Raw genomic sequence first — 22,787 nt, 5'->3', positions numbered from 1 at the left:
GGGATTACCTGAGGGAAAGAGAGGAATTATTTGAGGAAGAAGGATTATCTGAGAGAAGAGACAGAGAGAGGAATTATCTGAGCGAAGGATAATCTGAATGAGAGGCAGAGAGAAGGGTTACCTGAGACAAAGCCAGGTGGGTGGAAGGGATAAATATCAGAATAATTACCTGAGAGAGGCAGAGAAAGGGATTACCAAAGAGATAGAGGGACGCAGAGAGGGTTTACCTCAGAGAGAGAGAACGAGGGAGAAAGGGAACGTCAGAAGGGGAGGGGATTACACGAGAGGGCGATTACCTGAGAAAGTGAGTGAGGGAATACCTCACAGAGCAGGATTACCACAGAAAAAGGCCGACAGGAATTACCAGAGAAAAAGCACCTGGCAAAGAGGCAGTGAGGAATTACCTGAGAAACATCACCTGGCAAAGAGTAAAATTGTCTGAAAGAAGGATTAGAAGAGAGAAATATTACTTGGGAGAAAAGGATTATCTGAGACAAAAAGAGGGAGAGGGGCAGAGGAATATTACCGGAGAGATATTGCCTGAGAAGAGAGCACCTGTGAGAGAATGAGGGGCAGTTTGTGAGGGCGAGAGAGAAACATCACCAGAGATAGCAAGGAAATATAGCTTGTGAGAAATCATCTGAGAGATACGCCTGAGCAATATCACCTGAAAGGGAGAGAGAGGCAGTATCGGTGGGCGAGAAAAACATCACCAGAGAGTGCAGGGAAATAACACCTGTGAAAAATCACCTCCAGAGGACAGAGATATCACCCGAAAGAAATTAACTGAACAAGGAGAGAAAAATCACCTGAGAGACGAAAGAAATAGCACCAGAGAGAGGAGGAGAGAGATAGCACCTGAAAGAAAGGAAGAGATATATCACCAGAGAGATAGTGCCAGAGAGATAACACCTGAGAGAGGAGGAAAGAGATATCACCTGAGAGAGGAGGATAGACATATCACCTGAGCGAAAGGAAGAGAGCTATCACCTGAGACACGTTGCCTGAAACAGGAGAGATAGCACCTGAGAGATATTGCCTGAGTAGAAGGATATCACCTGATATATCCTGAGAGTAGGAGATAGATATCACCTGAGAGATATTGCCTGAGACTAGGAGAAAGATATCACTTGAGAGATAACGCCTGAGAGAAGGAGAAAGATATCACCTGAGAGAGGTGGAGAGAGATAGCGCCCGAGAGAGGAGGACTCACCTGAGAGCACTTGAGAATTATCATCCGAGAAAGGAGGAAAAAGATAGCACCTTAGAGATATCGCCTGAGAGAGGAGGAGAGATCTATCACCCGAAAGATATTGCCTGAGAGAAATCGCCTAAGAGGAGAGAGAGATAGCGCCTGAGAGCTATTGCCCAAGAGAGGAGATATATAACCTGAGAGATATCATCCGACAGATAGCACCTGAGAGAAAGCGCCTGTGAGATATTGCCTGAAAAAATAGAGGGATAGCATCTGACAGATATCACCTGAGAGAGGGGAGGAGAGATTTCACTTGAGAGGGGAGAAGAGAGATCTCGCCTGAGAGAGGAGAGAGCTGTCACCTGAGGGATAGCACCTGAGAGAGGAGAGGGATAGCGTATGAGTTATCACCTGAGAGAGGGGAGGAGAGAGATTTCACCCGATTGAGAGGAGCAGAAGCTTGAGTATCACCTGAGAGATATTGCCTGGGAGATATTGCCTGGAAGAGGTGGAGAGAGATAACACCTAAAAGACATCATCTTCGAGAGGAGGAGAGATATCACCTGAGAGATATTGTGTGGAAGAAGAGAGAGATAACACCTGAGATAAATCACCTTAGAAAGAGGTGAGATATCACCTGAGACATATTGTCAGAGAGAGAGGAAAAGAGATATCGCCTAGAGATATCACCCAAGAGACACCACCTGAGAGAGAGACGAGAGATCGCCTGACAGAGAGGATAAAAGATATACCTGAGATATAACGCCCAAAAAATATCGCGTGGGAGAGAAGAGATATCGCCTGAGAGATCAGCGATATACCAACTGAAAGAAAACACGAAGAGATATTAACTTAGAGAACAGAAACATAATTTAAGAGAGTGAGGGAGGAGAGACATCACTCGAGGTAGTGTGGAGGAGAGACCTCACCCAAGAGAGCGCGGAGGAGAGACATCACCTGAGAGAGAGGAGGGACATCACCCGAGGGAGTGCGGAGGACAGACATCATCCGAGAGAGTGCGGAGGAGAGACATCACCTGAGAGTGCGGAGGAGAGACATCACCCGAGGGAGTGCGGAGGAGAGACATCACCCGAGGGAGTGCGGACGAGAGACATCACCCGAGAGAGAGGAGAGACATCACCCGAGGGAGTGCGGAGGAGAGACATCACCTGTGAGAGAGGAGGGACATCACCTGAGGGAGTGCGGAGGAGACATCACCCGAGGGAGTGCGGAGGAGAGACATCACCTGAGAGAGTGCGGAGGAGAGACATCACCTGAGAGTGCGGGGGAGAGACATCACCCGAGGGAGTGCGGAGCAGAGGCATCACCTGAGAGAGTGCGGGGGAGAGACATCACCTGAGAGAGTGCGGAGGAGAGACATCACCTGAGAGAGTGCAGAGGAGAGACATCACTTGAGTGCGGAGGAGAGACATCACCTGAGAGAGTGCGGAGGAGAGACATCACCTGAGAGAGTGCGGAGGAGAGACATCACCTGAGAGAGTGCGGAGGAGAGACATCACCTGAGAGAGTGCGGAGGAGAGACATCACCTGAGAGAGAGAAAGAGAGACATCACCCGAGAGAGAGAGGGAGAGACATCACCTGAGAGAGAGAAGGAGAGACATCACCCGAGGGAGTGCGGAGGAGAGACATCACTTGAGAGTGAGGAGGAAAAACATCACCTGAGAGAGTGCGGAGGAGAGACATCACCTGAGAGTGAGGAGGAGAGACATCACTTGAGAGTGAGGAGGAAAAACATCCCCTGAGAGAGTGCGGAGGAGAGATATCACCTGAGAGTGCGGAGGAGAGACATCACCTAAGAGAGATAGACGTATCACTTGCGAGAAAGGAAAGACCTCACCTGAGTGAGAGGGAGAGAGACATCACCAAAGGAAGAGAGAGAAAGGAGAGACATCACCTGAGAGAGAGGAGAGACATCACCTGAGAGTGCGGTGGAGAGACATCCCCTAGAGGGAGGAGGGACCTCACCTGAGGGAGGGGAGAGACATCACCTGAGAGAGAGAGAGAAAGAGAGAAAGGAGAGAGATCAACTGAGAGAAAGGAGAAGAGACATCACAGAGAGGTAGAGAGAGAAGAGACATTACCAGAGAGAGGAAAGACATCGCCTGAGAGAGGAGGCATTACCCGAGAAAAAGGAGGAGAGACATCACCTGAGAGAGTGCGGTGGAGAGACATCCCCTAGAGGGAGGAGGGACCTCATCTGAGGGGAGGGGAGAGATATCACCTGAGAGAGAGAGAAAATAGAGCCATCGCCTGAGAGAAGAGGAGAGACATCACCGAGAGAGAGAGAGAGAGAGAAGGGACATTACCAGACAGAGAGAAGACATTACCTGAGAGAGAGGAGAGACATCGCCTGAGAGAGGAGAGACATCGCGTGAGAGAGAGAGAGAGAGAGACATCACCTGAGAGAGAAGAAAGACATCACCTGAGAGAGAGCGAGAGAGCATCACCTGAGAGAGAGAGGAGACATTACCTGAGAGAAACGAGGAGAGACAACAGGTGAGAGAGAGGAGAGACATCACCTGAGAGGGGGAGACATCACCTGAGAGAGAGAGACATCGCCTGAGAGAGAGATATCACCTGAGAGAGAGAGTGACATCACCTGAGAGAGAGGGACATCACCTGAGAGAGAACGAGAGAGAGGGGGGAGACAACACCTGAGAGAGACATCACTGAGAGGGAGAGACATCACCTGAGAGAGTGCGGAGGAGAGACATCGCCAGAGAGAGTGCGGAGAAGAGCCATCACCTGAGAGAGGAGAGACATCGCCCGAGAGAGAGAGGAGACATTACTTGAGAGTAAGGAGGAGAGACATCACCTGAGAGAGAGAGGAGTGACATTACGTGAGAGAGAGAGCGAGACTCACCTGAGAGAGAAAGAGACATCATCTGAGAGAGAGACATCACCTGAGAGAGTGCGGAGGAGAGATATCACCCGAGAGAGGAGAGAGACATCACCTGAGAGAGAGAGATATCACCTGAAAGAGGAGACCGACATCGCCTGAGAGACAGCGAGAGAGAGAGAGGGGGGAGAAACAACACCTGAGAGGAGAGACATCACAGAGAGAGAGACATCGCCTGAGAGAGAGGGGAGAATACATCACCTGAGAGAGTGCGGAGGAGAGACATCACCTGAGAGAGTGCGGAGGAGAGACATCACCTGAGGGTGAGGAGGAGAGATATCACCTGAGAGAAAGGAGAGACGTCACCTGAGAGAGAGAGAGACATCACCTGAGAGAGAGAGGGGAGAATACATCACCTGAGAGAGGAGAGAGACATCGCCAGAGAGCGAGGGGAGAATACATCACCTGAGAGAAGAGACAGCACCTGAGAGAGAGAGGAGAGACATTACCAGAGAGAGAGAGAGAGATCACCTGAGAGAGAGGAGGGGCCTCACCTGAGAGAGGGAGGAGAGACATCACTTGAGAGAGAGAGATCACCTGAGAGAGAGTGAGGAGAGTTAACGCTTGGGAGAGAGGGAGGTATCACCTGGTAGAGAGAGGAGAGACACCACCTGAGAGAGGAGGAGAGATCTCGCCTGAGAGGAGGGGAGACATCACCTGAGAGAGAGAGATATCACCTGAGAGAGTGAGGAGAGTTAACGCTTGGGAGAGAGGAAGGTATCACCTGGGAGAGAGGAGGATAGACATCACCTGAGAGAGAGGAGGATAGACATCACCTGAGAGAGAAACATCAATTCCTGAGACAGTGCTGCCAATGCCGGTCTGTATCAGAGGTGCCAATACCTGAGAGCGAGATAGAGCAGGCAACATAGGAGGAGAGACAGTGCTGCCAACATCTGAGACACAGGTGACAACCACACCTGAGAGAGGAGAAAACATCTCAGGAAAAGTACATTTGAAAGAAACATACTTCTGAGAGGATATTGAATTGAGAGGGACTTGTATCTGGGAGAGAGCAAACATTCCAGAGAATATCTCACAGCTGAGAAAGAATACAGCACCTTGGAGAGGTAGAGGAACAAATCCTATGAAAGAGGTGAAAATATCTTCATCGGTAAACAGACCAGTAAACACATGATAAATTCTGCAATCGAGATAGAGGGAGAAGGGCAAACTCCTGACAGAGGTTGAGCCACTTGAGACTGGAGGAAAGAGCTGAGAGAACTGTAATAAGTGAGAGTTACAAGTGAAGCACATAGCTTCCTCAAAGATCCCGAGAAAGAGGATAGAGCACCTGAAGGAGAGGCAGACACTGGAGATCACCAAGGAAACAGGAAAGGGGAGCAATACCCAAGGGCTGGAATGACATGAGAGCAAGGTAGAGAATCAAACAGGCACAGCAGAGAGCACGCAATAGCTGGCAGTGTAGGAATAAGTCCAGAACCAATACTACACCTGAGAGAGGGCCCCCTGTGAGAGAGTGTACAGAAACATATAGAGGGGTAAACAACGACCAAGACCGAAGTGGGATACATTACTCAAGAGAGGATTGTACGCAGAGTAAGAGAAGCATCTTGCACCTGACAGGAGAGCACGCTTGTACAAGAGGAAGCACACCGCACTGTGGGAAGAGTGGAATATTTGGGAGTGGATTGAACAGCTCCAAAAGAAGAGGACACTACTGTAACAACACCTGAGAGCTCCAGGTTACAGCAGATGAGAGAGAGAGGGGTGGGAAACAGAGAAAAGAACAAATGAAAGAAATTTGAGGGAAAAGCCAAGACAAAAAGCAAAGTGCACCAGGAAAAGCCGTATATAATATCTGAGGGACAGCTAGCCACCCGACAGAGGCATATACACCTGAGAGAGTGAAATACACCTGAGGGCAACATATACAATACCAAGATTTATATACACCTGAGAAAGTGAAATACACCTGAGGGCGATATATACAATACCAAGATTTATATACACCTGAGAAAGTGAAATACACCTGTGGGAGACCAGATTTATATACAGCTGAGTGATAAATAACACTTTAGAGTGATATACAACATCGATGAGAGTGATAGCCAACTCATGGGACAGTGATACACATCTGAAAAAGTGATATATACTATTCGAAGGGGAGAGATACAATATCTGGGAGAGAATCATACACCTGAAAAAAGAAAAGCAAATACCAGAGCCGGTGAATATATCTGAAGGAGGATGCTGAACCAGAAGGAGGATACTACTGATAGAGAGGATTCAAGTTCTGAGTGAGTGGTAATTAAATGTGAAAATCATTTTTTAAAATATTGGTGTCATTCAGTGTGCACTAGTATCTATTATTAGTATGCAAGATGCTTTGGAGTGTTTTCGGAGTTACAATGTGCATATATCATGTTAAATTTGCACCCCATAGGGGGCATATATGGTCAGTATTGAACACTACTTGGAGGAAGAACTGAGGGTGGCAAGTATATACTCTGGCTGGGGGACTCGATGTCCATCATGAAGAGTGGCTCAGTAGCACCACTCCTGATCAAACTGGCCGAGTCCCATAGGACCGAGCTGCTAGACTGGGTCTATGACATGTGAGGGGAATAACAAGTCGGTAAAACATACTTGACCTCATCCCTACCATCCTACTTCCCGCAGATGCATCCGTCCATGATAATATTGGTAGGAGTACTTGTGGAGGAAAAGTCCCGTCTTCACATTGAGGATACCGTCCATCGTATGTGGCAAATGGATTAGATTGCAAACAGATCGAGCAACTTAAAAATGGGCATCCATGAGGCGCTGTGGGCCATCAGCAGCAGCAGAATTGTACTCAACCACAATCTGCAACCTCATGGCCCGGCATATCCCCCACTCTACCATTACCACCAAGCCAGGGTTCAAAGAAGAGTGCAGTAGGGCATGCTCGAAGACATACACCTTGACATTCTGAGGTATCAACCTGGTGAAGCTACAACATAGGACTAGCATGCCAAACAGCAGAAGCAGAACGTGATAGACAGAGCTAAGCAATCTCAGAAACAATCATTCAGATATAAGCATTGAATGGTGGTGAACAATTTAACAACTCAATGGAGGAGAAGGCTCCACAAATCCTTTACACTGATGTGCTGGGCCTCCCCTTCATTGAGGATAGGGAGATTTGTGGAGTCCACTTCCCCGTCCTATCACAACACCCATCACCTAACCTGCACATCTTTTGAAACCAAGGGGCAATTTTAGCATTGCCAATCCACCTAACCTGCACATCTTTGGACTGGGAGGAAACCGGAGCACCCGGAGGAAACCCATGCAGACACGGGGAGAACGTGCAAACTCCTGGCACAGTGAGACAGCAGTGCGAACCACTGTGCCACCGTGCTGCCCCTTATGTCTGGTTGACTGAGTTTCTGGTCAATGGTATCCCCCAGGATGTTGATAATGGGGGATCGAGTGATGGTAATGCCCTGGAATGTCAAGGTGTAATGGTTAGATTCTCTCTTGTTGGAGATACTCATTGCCTGGCACTTATGTGGTGCGAATGTAACTTGCCATTTGTCAACTCAAGCTTGGATATTGTCCCAGTCTTGCTGCAATTGGACATAGACTGCTTCATTATCTGAGGAGTTTCAAATGGTGCTGAACATTGTGCAATCATCAGTGATCATCCCCAGTTCTGACCTTACGATGGAAAAAAGGTCTTTGATGGCTGGGCCTAGGACACTCCCTGGAGCTGTGATGACTGACCTCCAATACCCACAACCATCTCGCTTGTTTGTGCTAGTATGACTTCAACCAGTGGCGAGTTTCTCCTGATTCCCATTGACCCCAGTTTCGCTCAGACCCCTTGATGCCACACTCAGTCATATTTGGCCTTGAAATGAGGGCAGTCACTCACCTCACTTCAGGAGTTCTGCTCTTTTGTCCATGTTTGAACCAAGTCTGTAATGAGATCAGGAGCTGAGTGGCCCTGGCAAAACCCAAACTGAACATCAGTGAGCAGGTTATTGCTAAGTGCCGCTTGATAACACTGTTGATGACCCCTTCCATCACTTCACTGATAATAAATAGGAAACTGATGAGGCGGTAATTTGCCGGATTGGATTTACCCTGCCTTTTGTGTACAGGACATAACTGGGCAATTTTACACATTGCCGGATAGATACATAGGTACATAGAAGATAGGAGCAGGAGGAGGCCTTTTTGCCCTTCGAGTCTGCTCCGCCATTCATCACGATCATGGCTGATCATCCAACTCAATAGCCTAATCCTGCTTTCTCCCCATAGCCTTTGATCCCATTCTCCCCAAGTGCTATATCCAGCCGCCTCTTGAATATATTCAATGTTTTAGCATCAACTACTTCCTGTGGGAATGAATTCCACAGGCCGACCACTCTTTGGGTGATGAAATGTCTCCTTATCTCTGTCTGAAATGGTTTACCCTGAATCCTCAGACTGTGACCCCTGGTCTGGACACACCCATCATTGGTAACATCTTCCCTGCATCTACCCTGTCTAGCCCTGTTTGAATTTTATAAGTCTCTATGAGATCTCCCCCCCCCCTCATTCTTCTGAACTCCAGCGAGAACAATCCTAACTTAGTCAATCTCTCCTCATATGACAGTCCCGCCATCCCTGGAATCAGCCTGGTAAACCTTCGCTGCATTCCCTGTTGATGTTGTTACTGTACTGGAACAGCTTAGCTAGCAGTGCGGCAGGTTCTGGATCACAAGGATGGCACAGTGGTCAGCACTGCTGCCTCCTAGTGCCAGGGACCCAGGTTCAATTCCGGCCTTGGGCCACTGTCTGCGGAGTTTGCATGTTCTCCCTGTGTCTGCATGGGTTTCCTCCAGGTGCTCTGGATTCTTCCCGCAGTCTAAAGATGAGCAGGTTGAGTGGATTGGCCATGATCAATTGCCCCTTGGTGTCCAAAGATGTGCAGGTTAGATGGGGCTGCAGAAATGGGTTGGGGAGTGGGCTTGGATGGGGTGCTCTTTCGGAGGGTCGGTGCAGACTCAATGGGCCAAATGGCCTTCTGCATTGTTAGAATTCTTTGATTCCATGATAAATAATGTAACTACTAAAATAGATCAGAGGCTGGGAATCCTGCAGTGAGTAACTCACCTCCTGACTCCCTAAAGCCTGTCCACCATCTACAAGACACAAGTCAGGAGGAGTGTGATGGAATACTCTCCACTTGCCTGGATGAGTGCAGCTCCCAACAACACTCGAGAAGCTCGACACCATCCAGGACAAAGCAGCCCCGCTTGATTGGCACTCCTTCCACGAACATTTGCTCCTTCAGCCACAGACATAGTGTCAGCAGTGTGTGCCGTCTACAAGATGCACTGCAGGAACTCACCAAGGTTCCTTAGCACTTTCCAAACCATAGAATTCCTGCAGTGCAGGTGGAGACTGCACCGACCCTCTGAAAGAGCATCCTACCTAGGCCCAACCCTCTGCCCTATCCCCGTAACATCACCTAAGCCAAGGGGAAATTATCGTGGCCAATCCACTGAACCTGCACATCTTTGAATTGTGGGAGGAAACCGGAGCACCTGGAGGAAACCCACGCACACACGGGGAGAAAGTGCAAACTCTCCACAGTCACCTAAGACTGGAATCGAACCCGGGTCCCTGGCGCTGGCGAACCACTGTGCCACCACGCCGTCCTAAACCCACAACCTCTACCATCTAGAAGGACAGGAGCAGCAGATACCTGGGAACCCCACCACCTGGAGGTTCCCCTCCAAGCCACTCACATTGCTGATGTGTATCGCTGTTTCTTCACTGTTGGTAGGCCAAAATCCTGGAGCTCCTTCCCTGACAGCAAAGTGGGTGTACCCACACCATATGGACTGCAGCGGTTCAAGACGACAACTCAGCACCACTTTCTCAAGGTCAATTAGGGATGGGCAATGAATGTTGGCCTCGCCAGCGATACCCATATCCCTTCAATGAATAAAAAATTTCAATCTGCATTTCGTGCAGCCTACTTAAAGCACTCTTTCTGAAGATTAATTTAATTCAAGCACTGTAGAAGAAAAAATGTTTTTGAAACCTATTGATCTTTATTAATGATGTTTCCAGCATGGATGATCCTACTGCAGGCAACTGGAGCAGTGACGTCCCACCACAAGCCATTGAGAGTACTGAGGCAATGCAAGTGCCTAATGATGTGACTGTGCAGCCAAATTCACCCAAGCAGCCTCACCTATCATTCAATGTAAGTACATGAAATCTTCCAGAAAAGCATGCCCCTTATTCTGCAGTCGCTTTGCACCACTGGGCATTTGCCCGCAGTTCCTTCATTCTCTTTGTGTTTCACCGCCTCTACTCCGTCCCCTCTCTCTCCCATTGTATATATGTTAAGGATGACCACGTTGGGCAGCACGGTGGAGCAGTGGTTAGCACTGCTGTCTCACAGCGCCGCGGACCCGGGTTCAATCCCGGCCCCTTGCCACTGTCCGTGTGGAGTTTGCACATTCTCCCAGTGTCTGCGTGGGTCTCGCCCTCACAACCCAAAGATATACCGGGTAGGTGAATTGGCCACGCTAAATTGCCCCTTAATTTAAAAATAATCAAAAAACGGAATGACCACATGCTGCCCTCCATTTTAAAATTCTCGTCCTTTAATCACAGCCTCAAACCCGCCCTTATCTCTGTAACTTCCTCCATCCCCCTGCAACTCTCCAAAATCTCTACTGTCCTCCAATTCTATGGCCTTGCATTTCCTTGATTTCCGCTATTGGCAGTCATGCCTTCTGCCGCTTTGACCAGGAGGACTGGAATTTCCCCCCTTTACGTTTCTGCCCCCTCTCGATCTTTCTCTGCCTTTCTCCATCCTTTAAGAAGCCCCTCTGTGACGAAGCTTTTTCTTTTCACGTGACTTGGTGTCAAATTTTGTTTGATTAAATGTCCCTGGGAAGCACCAATGTTAAACCCGCCAGGAAAATGCAGCTTGTTGTTACCTTTCACTTGAATGGATCAGCAGGACTATCCGAAAGGTCAAACGCCATGCCATGCAGCACGTCCCCACGACTGAAGTATTAGCCTGGACTATCGGTTCCTGTCAGGGGATGGACATGAAACTCTTAGCCTTCCAACTCTGGCAAGTCCATCGAATCAGCCAAGCTGACAATTAGCAATCACGAGTAACAAGTCCCATTGGTTTTGTACGGCTTCTCAGTTCTCACCTGTGCAGGGCCATTTCAGACAATAGTTTGCATTGATATATAACCTTTAACAAAGTGAAACATCGCAAGGCGTTTCACACAAGGCAGATTCAAACAAAATGTAATTCCTAGCAAAGAGATACTAGAACAGGTAATTAGAGTTTGGTCAAGGAGGGAGGTTTTAAAGAGCATCTTGAAGAGAGAGAGGGGCAGAGGTTTATGGAGGGTGTTCCCAGGCTTCAGGCAGTTAAGGCACAGCTGCCAATCGTGGACAAATAACATTGGAGGATATTCAAGAAGGGAGAATTAGAGGTGCACATAGATCTCAGAGGATTGGAGGAGATTACAGGGATAGGGAGAGGTGGAGGGACTGGAGGAGGTTACAGAGATGGGGAGGGTTTTAAAGGCTGGGGAAGGTTACAGAGATAGGGAGGGTTTTAGCAGCTGGAGGAGGTTACAGAGATAGGGAGGGTTGTAGGGGCTGGAGGGGGTTACAGAGATAGGGAGGGTTGTAGGGGCTGGAGGAGGTTACAGAGATAGGGAGGGATGTAGGGGCTGGAGGAGGTTACAGAGATGGGGAGGGTTGTAGGGGCTGGAGGAGGTTACAGAGATAGGGAGGGTTGTCGGGGCTGGAGGAGGTTACAGAGATAGGGAGGGTTGTAGGGGCTGGAGGAGGTTACAGAGATAGGGAGGGTTGTCGGGGCTGGAGGAGGTTACAGAGATAGGGAAGGTTGTCGGGGCTGGAGGAGGTTACAGAGATAGGGAGGGTTGGAGGAGGTGACAGAGATGGGGAGGGTTTTAGAGGCTGGAGGAGATTACAGAGATAGGGAGGGTTGTAGGGACTGGACGAAGTGGGAAATTGAGGTGAAGCCATGAATTTTGAACACGAGGTTCGAGCAATTTGCAAATGGAGTTGTTGTTGGACTGGAAAGCAGTAAACTCAGTCGGGGTGTCCTGGCTGACAGATGAAAGGGACTTAGTGTGAGTTATAATAAGGGGCTCGCAGACTTTTCGATGTTATGTAACCTGCTCCTATCCTATTGGGTAGGGACAATCGCTTACCCCATGGGTCTTGGGAAATAAGGGAGGTGCAATCGTGAACCTTTTCTGTTATAGAAATAGAGCCGATCAGTTCAGTACCGGCTCAATAGACCAGTAGTGAACTACTGCTGCTGTGCAACATTTAATGTAAATAAAGTTTTGTTTGACTCACAAACTCATGTTGGACTCTTCGTGGCTCCCACAAAAGATGTTTGGAGTTTTCTCTCATTTACACTGTCTAATAAAAGATGTCACAATGTTAATTTCATCTTCTAGCCAGTTGTTCAGGAACAGTCAGTTCAGGCCTTGGAGGTGCAGGTATTAACATCAGAGCCAGTGGCAATGGCAAATCCTCATTTCAACAGGCCCGCACCAGCCATACCCCAGCATAGTCCTCAGCAGCTGAAGGTAAGTGCATTTGAACTGTCAATCTTTTATCCTGCTCTTTATCCTTTCTACCTCTTTGGACGACAATCTTAATTAACCACAGGAGCTTAACTCCTCCTTTTTTCTCCTATGATGTTGATATTGCTGGCAAGTCTGGCTTTTAATGTCTGTCCTGAATTGCCTTTGAGAAGGTAAGTTGTCTTCTGCTGCAGGCCATGTGGTGTCGAGATGCCCACACTGTCAGGGACGGAGTTCCAGGATTTTGTCCCAGTGATGGTGACAGAACAGCGAATATATTTCCATAAATGACTTCCATTTCGAAGTTACGGTGGTCAGTGATTGGAGGAGAACTTCCAGTTGGTGGGGTTCCCAGGTAACTGCTGCTCTTGTCCTTCTAGGTGGTGGTGGTCATGGGTTTGGAAGGTGCTGCCGAAGGAGCCTTGGTGAGTTCCTGCAGTGCATCTTGTAGATGGGACACACGGCTGACACTGTGCGTCGGTGGGGGAGGGAGTGAATGTTTGTGGAAGGGGAGCAATCAAGCGGGGCTGCTTTGTCCTGGATGGTGTCTAGCTTCAAGTGTTGTTGGAGCTGCGCTCATCCAGGCAAGTGGAGAGTATTCCCTCACACTCCTGACTTGTGCCTTGTAGATGGTGGACAGGCTTTTGGGGGGGGGGGGGGGGGGGGGGGCGAGGGGGGGGGGGGGTCAGGAGGTGAGTTACTCTCCGCAGGATTCCCAGCCACAGTGATTATATGGCTGGTCCAATTTGGTTTCGAATCAATGGTGTTGTAGGGTGTTGGTGATACAGTTTTGTAGGTCTGAAGAAGTCTTTGTAGTCATACACAGGTTAACGGAAAGTTTTTATTGACAAAGATACAGGGTGCAAGCTGGAGGCTGTCTCCGTGCCTACTGGTGCACACAACTTTGTCCAACGCTGGACTGACCCTGGGTGTGGGTCATGTACTCTTTTACATTTGGGCAGTACTGTACTCAGTACCACATCAACCCTTTATGTTCTCGACCAGGGTTTCCTAAAATTTTCCATCAATGGAACCCCTAGTGATCTCCCAAGAGTATTGGGGAACTCCCAAGTAGTCTCATAATGTCGACGACCCTTTCTCGCTGTGAAATGGGTGCGAACCACAGTATTAGTGGGAGACTAGAGGACTGGGAAGTCTTTAGGGGACAACAGAAAGCTACTAAAAAAGCCATAAAGAAGAGTAAGATAGACTATGAAAGTAAACTGGCTCAGAACATAAAAGCAGATAGTAAAAGCTTCTACAAATATATAAGACAAAAAAGAGTGGCTAAGGTAAATATTGGTCCTTTGGAAGATGAGAAGGGAGATTTAATAATAGGAGACGGGGAAATGGCTGAGGAGCTGAACAGGTTTTTTGGGTCAGTCTTCACAGTGGAGGACACAAATAACATGCCAGTGACTGATGGAAATAAGGATATGATAGGTGAGGACCTTGAGATGATTGTAATCACTAAGGAGGCAGTATTGTGCAAGCTAATGGGTCTCCTGGCCCTGATGGGATGCATCCCAGAGTGTTAAAAGAGATGGCTAGGGAAATTGTAAACGCACTAGTGATAATTTATCAAAATTCACTAGACCTTGGGGTGGTCCCAGAGGATTGGAAATAGCAAACGTGACACCACTGTTTAAAAAAGGAGGTCGGCAGAAAGCGGGTAATTATAGGCCGGTAAGCTTAACTTCGGTTGTAGGGAAAATGCTGGAATCTATCATTAAGGAGGAAATAAGGGGAGGTAGATTTAGGACGGAGTGTAGGAGGAACTTCTTCACCCAAAGGGTTGTGAATCTCTGGAATTCCTTGCCCAGTGAAGCAGTTGAGGTTCCTTCTTTAAACGTTTTTAAGAAAAAGATAGATGCCTTTCTAAAGAATAAAGGGATTCGGGGATATGGTGTACGGGCCAGAGAGTGGAGCTGAGTCCACAAAGATCAGCCACGATCTCATTAAATGGCGGAGCAGGCTCGAGGGGCCAGATGGCCTACTCCTTTTCCTAATTCTTATGTTCTTATGTATCAAATATAAACAAATCTTTTCTAGCTGTATCTATCCGTATATTAAGAATTAGGAAGAGGCACTGAGTGACAAATACATTCACCAGCTAATAGCCCGCTCACATTCATCCCTGGTCACGCCACAACCAATCCCTCCTCACCCCCTCATTGCCCTTGAACATTAAACCTTGGAAGGAGTAGCCACTTTAGGATTGGGTAATATGCTAATAATTTTTAACTGACTTATTAAAAAAATACTTTCAGTCTTACTTTTAGCCATTTTTAAGAAGAGGAATGATGCTGGAAAGCTGTTTCTTATATCAGACCCATTCACCCAGCTCTCTTACGCAGACATTCACGTCTCACATTCTCACTCCCTTCTCTCACACACTCTCTCACGCACACTCACTCCCTTCTCTCACACACTCTCTCACGCACACTCACTCCCTTCTCTCTCTCACACACACCCACCTTTCTCTCTCTCACACACCCACCTTTCTCTCTCTCAGACACGCCCACCCTTCTCTCTCTCAGACATGCCCACCCTTCTCCCTCACACACACACCCACCCTTCTCTCTCACACACACCCACCCTTCACTCTCTCACACCCCCCTTCTCTCTCACACACACACCCTTCTCTCTCTCACACCCACCCTTCTCTCTCTCACACACACCCACCCTTCTCTCTCTCAAACACGCCCACCCTTCTCTCTCTCAGACACGCCCACCCTTCTCTCTCTCAGACACGCCCACCCTTCTCTCTCTCAGACATGCCCACCCTTCTCCCTCACACACACACCCACCCTTCTCTCTCACACACACCCACCCTTCACTCTCTCACACCCCCCTTCTCTCTCTCACACACACCCTTCTCTCTCTCACACACGCCCTTCTCTCTCTCTCACACACACACACCCTTCTCTCTCTCTCACACACACACCTTTCTCTCTCTCACACACACCCTTCTCTCTCTCTCACACACACACCCTTCTCTCTCTCTCACACACACACCCTTCTCTCTCTCTCACACACACCCTTCTCTCTCTCTCACACACACCCTTCTCTCTCTCTCACACACACCCTTCTCTCTCTCACACACACACCCTTCTCTCTCTCACACACACACCCTTCTCTCTCACACACACACACCCTTCTCTCTCACACACACACCCCTTCTCTCTCACACACACACCCTTCTCTCTCACACACACACCCCTTCTCTCTCACACACACACACACACTTCACTCTCACACACACACACACACTCACCCCCTTCTCTCACACACCCTTCACTCTCACAAACACACACACACTCACCCCCTTCTCTAAAACACACACCCTTCTCTCTCTCTCTCTCACACACATATGGCGTATGTTACGGTAGGTACTTACCAGCGGGACCAGGATCCGCGGAGCGAACCACTCCAGCGCCGGCCTAGCCCCTGAAGGTGCGGCCCGACGCCATAGTGGTTCACGCCACTCCTTCGCGCAGAGTTGCCCGCCCCGCCAGTTTCCGAAGAATCCCGCCCATGGTTTTTACAAAATGGGCAGCACCTGGAACCGTCGTTTCCAAAGGCCGGACATTACCATGGGCCATGTCGATTGCCACATTTCTGGCACAAGATGGCGGCTCTTGTCGGCCGCTTAAAATGGCCACCAGCACTGAGACCACGTTTCTTTATGGCGTACGTCACAGCACTAATGGCGCTGGCACCTTCCTCTATGTTGCTGCCAAAATGCTTCGAGCTGAGTGTGCTGATTTGCTGTGCAGCAAGCTGACTTGCATGTGTTATGGGCGGGGCCTTTTCAGAACCCCAAAATGTATCATGGAGTTCAACCAACCTCCCCCTTTTAATGGATTTGTTGCTTTTCCTAGCACACGGCTTGTTCCCTAGGTGTGGGATTACAATTATGGGCACGCGGGTTTTTAAACACAAAACAATGTTTATTCCATGAACTCAACTTAACCTCTTAAATAAACATTGGATCTCTTAACACCCCTTACTTCAAAGATAACTCAGAAAATATTGCAGCAGTAAATAATTCCTCAAAATGTTCCTTCAAACTTCCAAGAGACCTTTAAACAGAATCACATCAGGTTAACGGATATATATATTTTCTGTAGAATGGCAGAGATATATTAGCTTGGTTGACTTCAGCTCCAGCACCTTGCTTTCTTCCTGCAAACTCTCTGGAAACACACAGACACACCCCAAGCTGCATTCTCAAACCTGGCTTTCTACCTTCAAGCAACTCACAGCAAACCAGAACTTCTCAAGCTGCTGTCTCAAACTGGCTTTCTCCTTTTAATCAGCTCACAGCAAAACAGCCAGGCACTTTGAAGCTGCTCTCAGCAAAACCAGCCAGGCACTTTGAAACTGCTCTCAGCAAAACCAGCCAGGCACTTTGAAGCTGCTCTCAGCAAAACCAGCCAGGCACTTTGAAACTGCTCTCAGCAAAACCAGCCAGGCACTTTTCAAAACTGCAAAACCAAACTGAAACCTCAAAATGGCTGACCTGAGCTGAGCCCCACCTGCTCTCTGAATCACTGTTTTCTTAAAGGTACATTGCTTACACATCCATGTCTTAAAGGTACCCTCACATGACACCTCCTCTCTCTCACACATACTCCCCTCTCTCACACACATACCCTTATCTTTCACCAACACGTGCACAGTCACCCCTTTCTCTCACACTCACACACCCTTCTCTCTCACACTCACACACCCTTCTCTCTCACACAAACACACACACTCACCCCTTTCTCTCACACTGATGCACTATCAATTACGACGAGACGAGAGCAGAGAGTAATCAAGGCTTTATTAAGCAGAGATGTGTTGCCTCCTGCAGCTGCTACCAGAAATGGGAGCAGCTCGGTGTGCACACACATTTATACTCTGCCTACTGGGCGGAGCTAGCAGGCAGGAATCTACCCCTGTACCTGCAGTACAGGAGCCTTACCGTATTACCTCTAATACAAGTATTATACAAACAGTGGTGACTACCACACACACTCACAAATACCCTTCTCTCACAAACACACACACTCACCCCTTTCTCTCACACACACTCACTCTCATTTCTCACACACACCCTTCTCTCCCTCACACAAATTCATTCCCTCCTCTCACACTCTCACCCACCCCTGTCTCACACACTCCCACCATCCCTCACACACTCACCCTCCCCTCACACACGCTCATTCCACACATCACACACACACTTTCATCCCCCCCGCACTCACCCGCCCCCTCACACACACTCACCTCCACCTCACACACACACTCTCACCACGCCTCACACACTCACCCTCCCCTCTCACACACTCTCAATACCCCTCACACACTCACCCTCCCCTCACACATGCTCACCCCCCCCCCCCCCCCACACACAATCTCACCTTCCCCTCACACACATTCTCACCCCCCTCCCCCTCACACACACTCTCACCCCCCCCCCTCTCTCACACACACTCTCACCCCCCCCCCCTCTCTCACACACACTCTCACCTCCCCCCTCTCATATAGGCATCGCTGGTTCCATTCTCAGGATCAATCGTCGCTATTGGCTGTGGGCCTTTCTGCTCAGCAACAGTGAGATGGAAGAAAGCAAATGCGTCATCCAGAGAAAAATCTATCAATAGCCAATAGCGACTTTGATCCTGAGAATGCAATTAGAAGTGCAGAAAGGGGGCATGAAAAAGAACTTGCAAATAAGATTAAGGAGAACCCTAAGATACTCTACAAATACATTAAGGGGAAGAGGTTAACAGGAAAGAGTAGGGTCCATTCGAGACCAAGGGAGCAATGTGTGTGTGAAGCGGCAGGTGTTAAATGAATACTTCTCATCGGTGTTCACTCAAGAGGAGGAGGATGGAGGTACAGAATTCAGGAAATGGGACTGTGAGGACCTTGAGCAACATAGGACGTGAGGAGATATCAGCTTTTTTTAAAAAATTGATTTTATTAAAGGTTTTTCATGTTATACAGTGCAGAGGTGAGCGTGAACAAGCACAGGAAAGATATATACATAGGTTGTCTTCCATTATTTACATTGGTTGTCTTTCGTTCTTTACATCAGTTACAATTTCTTGTTTTTCAGTAGGCGCTTAGTTTTAGTTGGACCCCCTGCTCCTCCCCCTTCCTCCTGATCCGCCTCCCCTTCTGTTCGTCTGGCGTGCCCCCTCCCCTCTTCGGGTCTTTGAACCTGTTCCTGATGGGGTGGCGTGATGCCATGGATCTTGTGATGTGTTGAACACGGTTTGGCTCCATGCCAATTTGTCCTCCACCTCCAGGAAGAACCTGCTCATTCGGGTTCTGGCTAAGTGAGCTGTGTGTACCAGTTTGAGCTGCATTAGGCTTAGCCTTGCGCATGTGGAGGTGTTGAGCCTGTGCAATGCTCCACTCCAGAGTCCTCGGTCTTCCTCCCACTTTTCCCTTATCCCGTCCAGTGGTGTGTGTGCCCTTCCCAGTAGTCGCCCATACAGGTCGCTGCAGTTCCCCCTCCCTAAGATGTCCGTGTCCAGTAGATCCTCTAATAGCGATTGTTGTAGTGGTCGTGGATATGTCCTTGTTTCCCCATGTAAGATGTTTTTGACCTGCATTTATCTTAGCCTGTTTCTCCCTGTCAGCTGGAACTTCTCTGTAGTTCCTCTAGTGTTGTCAGTCTGTTGACTGCGTACAAGTCCCGAACTGTCAACGTCTCCCCATACTGTCTCCACTTTTTGAAGGCGGCATCCATTTTGGCTGGGTGTGACCTGTGGTTGTTGAGATGGGGGCCTTAATGGACATTTTGGTTAAACCGAAGTGCTGTCGTAGTTGGTTCCACGGGCGGAGTGTGGTCATCACCACCGGACTCGTTGAGTGCTTGGCGGGGGTGGGGGGAAGGGAACACTGCTGTGGCCAGGGCTGGGAGGGAGGTTCCCGTGCAGGAGCCGTCCTCCATTCTCACCCATTCATCTTCCAGCTCCTCTATCCACCCCTTTCTGCTGTTGTGCCCAGTGGTAATATTGCAGGTTTGGGAGGGATAGGCCCCCCATGCTTCTCGTTCTCAGCAGGACTTTTTGGGCGATCCCAGGATTCTTTCCCTACCCACACAAATGCCAGGGTCAATATTTCCACTGAGTTGAAGAAGGCCTTGGGGATATGAAGGTGAGATTGATATGATCTGAACAGGAAGAGGAACCTGGGAAATACGTTCATCTTGATTGTCTGCACTCTCCTTGCCAGGGAGAGTGGGAATGTGTCCCACCTCTTCAGGTCCTTTTTAACTTCCTCCACCAGGCAGGTGGATCCGTGTCCAGTCATGGGCGATTTGGATCCCCAGGTCGCGGAATTTGTGTCGGTCCTGTTTGAATGGCAGCCCCGCCAGCTGTGCCCCTCCCTCTTGCGGGTTCACTGGAAGATCTCACTTTTTCTCAGGTTGAGTTTGTAGCCCGAGAAGGTTCCAAACTCTTTCAAGAGCGCGATGATCCCCTTCGTGCTGCTTTGCGGGTCCGAGATGTAGAGGAGCAGGTCATCCACATAGAGCGAGATACAGTACTCTCTGTCTCCTCTCCGGATCCCCTTCCAATTCTTTACCGCCCTGAGCGTGATGGCTAGTGGTTCGATCGCTCGGGCGAACAGCAGCGGGGACAGTGGGCATCTCTGCCCAGTGCTTCGGTGCAGCTGGATGTACTTAGGGCTGGTGGTGTTCATCCGTATGCTTACCATGGGAGCGCTGTATAGGAGTTTCCCTCGGGCAGTGAACTCTGTTCCAAGCCCAAACTGCTCCAGTACCTCTATGAGGTACTTCCATTCAACTCTGTCGAAGGCATTTTCTGCACCATCCAGGGAAATGATCACCTCCGATGCTTTCTTCCTCAGTGGAGTCATTATCACGTTCAGCAAATGTCTGATGTTACCTTTGACAAAGCCTGTCTGGTCGTCTGCTACCACCTCTGGTCTGCAGTCCTCCAGTTGCTTGGCTAGAATCTTGGCCAATATTTTCGCATCTATGTTTTACAGCGAAATGTAGACCTCGCATTCAGTTGGGTCATTGTCTTTCTTTGGGTATCAACGAGATTGAGGTTTGTGCTAGTGCAGGTGGCAGGGAGCCCCTCACCAGCGAATCTGTGAACAACCGTCGCAAGTGCGCGGCCAGTGCTGTTGCAAGTTTTTTGTCGAAGTCTACCAGGAATCCACCTGGTCCCGGCGCCTTCCCTGCCTGCATGGAGTTGATGCTCTCAATGACTTCTCCCAGTTCTAGTGGTACTTCCAACCCCAGTTTCCAATCCTCCCCTACAACTGGTATGTCCAGTCCATCGAAGAACCGTTTTGTCCCCAAGTCCCCTGCTGGGGGCTCGGAGGTGTACAGCCCTCGGCCGAAGGCCTCAAATGCCTCCTTGACCTTTTCCAGCTTCACTGCTGGTTTGCCTCTGTTTTCTTTAACCTGTGCTATTTCGCTCGTGACTACCTGCTTTCCCAGCTGGTGAGCCAGCAGGAAGCTGACATTGTCGCCATGTTCATATAGGGGCCCCTGTGCCTGGCGGAGTTGGTGTACTACTTTCCTCGTGGAGAGCAGGTCAAAGTTCATTTGTAGCTTTTTTCCTCTCCGCCAGGAGCTCTACAGTCGGGACCTCGGAGTATTTCCCGTCTACTTCCAATATGGAGTCGACTAGCTATTGCCTCGCCACCCTCTCTTCCCTATCTCTTCGTGCTTTGTACGCAATAATTTCACCCCTGATCACAGCTTCCAACGCCGCCAGAACATCGAGGGTGAGACCTCCCCATTCCGGTTATTAGAGATGTACTCGTCTATGGCCTGTGAAAGTTTCTCGCAGAAAGCCTTATTGACCAGGAAGACCGTGTCCAACTTCACAGGGGGTGTTGGGCACGGCCGGCTCCTACCTCACATCCACATAACATGGAGCATGGTTGGAGATTCCAATCGCAGAGTATTCCGCTCTTACTATCCCTGGAAGCACCTATTTTCCCACTACAAAGAAGTCGATCGGTGTATGTACATTCTGTACCTGGGAGAAGGAGAAAGCCTCCTCTGAATGGTTGAACTGCCATAAGCCCACTGCCCCAATCTGCTCCATGAATTTCGCCGTGTTAGAGGTTATTCCCGTTTTGGGGTTCGACCTGTCCATCCGTGGGTCCTGTACATAGTTAAAGTGCCCCCCCCATGATGAGTCGATGCGTGTCGACGTCGGGGATTCCCACCATGATGTTTTTTATAACTTCCCAGGCCCGGACGAATTGCATCCCGAGATGCTGTGGGAGTAATGCACTATCAATTACGACTAGACGAGAGTAGAGAGTAATCAAAGCTTTATTAAGCAGAGATCTGTTGCCTGCTGCAGCTGCTGCCGAAATGGCTGCAGCTCGGTGAGCACACACGTTTATACTCCGTCTACTGAGTGGAGCCAGCAGGCAGGGATCTACCCCCGTACCTGTAGTAAAGGAGCCTTACCGTATTACCTCTCGTATACGTATTATACAAACAGTGGTGACTACCACATTCACCCCCTGTTAAAAAAGAGTCCAGTGGGGGTGGTGGAAAACTATTTACATGGTATGTGAGCATTTGTAAACACTATTTACATGGTATGTGAGCATTTTTAAAGAGTACAGTTTGGTGAAAGTTCACAAAAGAGCCGGTCGGGTGCCTTAATCCTCCGTTGTGAGCGCCGCAGTCCCGGTGGTGATGCAGGCGCCGGCTTGGTCGCCTGTGACTCCGGGAGCGTGTAGTCCTCATCTTCATCCCTCGGTGGAACCAATGGGAGGACGGATCATCCTGGAGCGGGGGCTTTGGTGAGGTGTGCTGGGGGAGGGTGGATGGCGCCGGGGCAATTGGAGGGGGGGTAGGACCTTGTGGAGCCGCACGTGCTTGCGGAGGAGGACGGGTCCTGGGGCTGCCAGCCACGTTGGGAGTGAAACCCCGGAGGTAGACTTCCTAGGGAAGGCAAGGAGACGTTCATGGGGGGTTTTGTTAGTCGCAGTACAAAGTAACGATCGGATGGAGTGGACGGCGTCAGGGAGGACCTCCTGCCAGCGGTCCTCCCTAGCAGA

At 49.3% G+C, this 22,787-nt stretch overlaps 1 protein-coding gene across 2 annotated transcripts in view; it reads left to right on the top strand.

The window, feature by feature from the left end:
- The window catches only part of LOC140410121 (uncharacterized), a 78,806-nt gene that overhangs the window by 2,783 nt on the left and 53,236 nt on the right, over positions 1-22,787 (top strand). Inside the window, exons 1-4 of one of the 2 annotated variants that reach the window (XM_072498069.1) lie at positions 1-6,377; positions 10,192-10,327; positions 12,594-12,725; positions 13,103-13,147. The exon at positions 1-6,377 is cut by the window's left edge and continues 2,783 nt beyond it. In XM_072498069.1, the coding sequence (XP_072354170.1) occupies positions 6,328-6,377; positions 10,192-10,327; positions 12,594-12,725; positions 13,103-13,147 (363 nt within the window). In that variant the 5' untranslated portion in view covers positions 1-6,327. The remainder of the gene's footprint in view (positions 6,378-10,191; positions 10,328-12,593; positions 12,726-13,102; positions 13,148-22,787) is intronic. The other variant, XM_072498071.1, reaches the window with a different exon arrangement.

Source organism: Scyliorhinus torazame, chromosome 4 (assembly GCF_047496885.1).
Source record: "Scyliorhinus torazame isolate Kashiwa2021f chromosome 4, sScyTor2.1, whole genome shotgun sequence".
Lineage (NCBI taxonomy): Eukaryota > Metazoa > Chordata > Chondrichthyes > Carcharhiniformes > Scyliorhinidae > Scyliorhinus > Scyliorhinus torazame.
The sequence above is the reverse complement of the archived record's forward strand: the minus strand, read 5'-3'. Positions and strand labels throughout refer to the sequence as shown.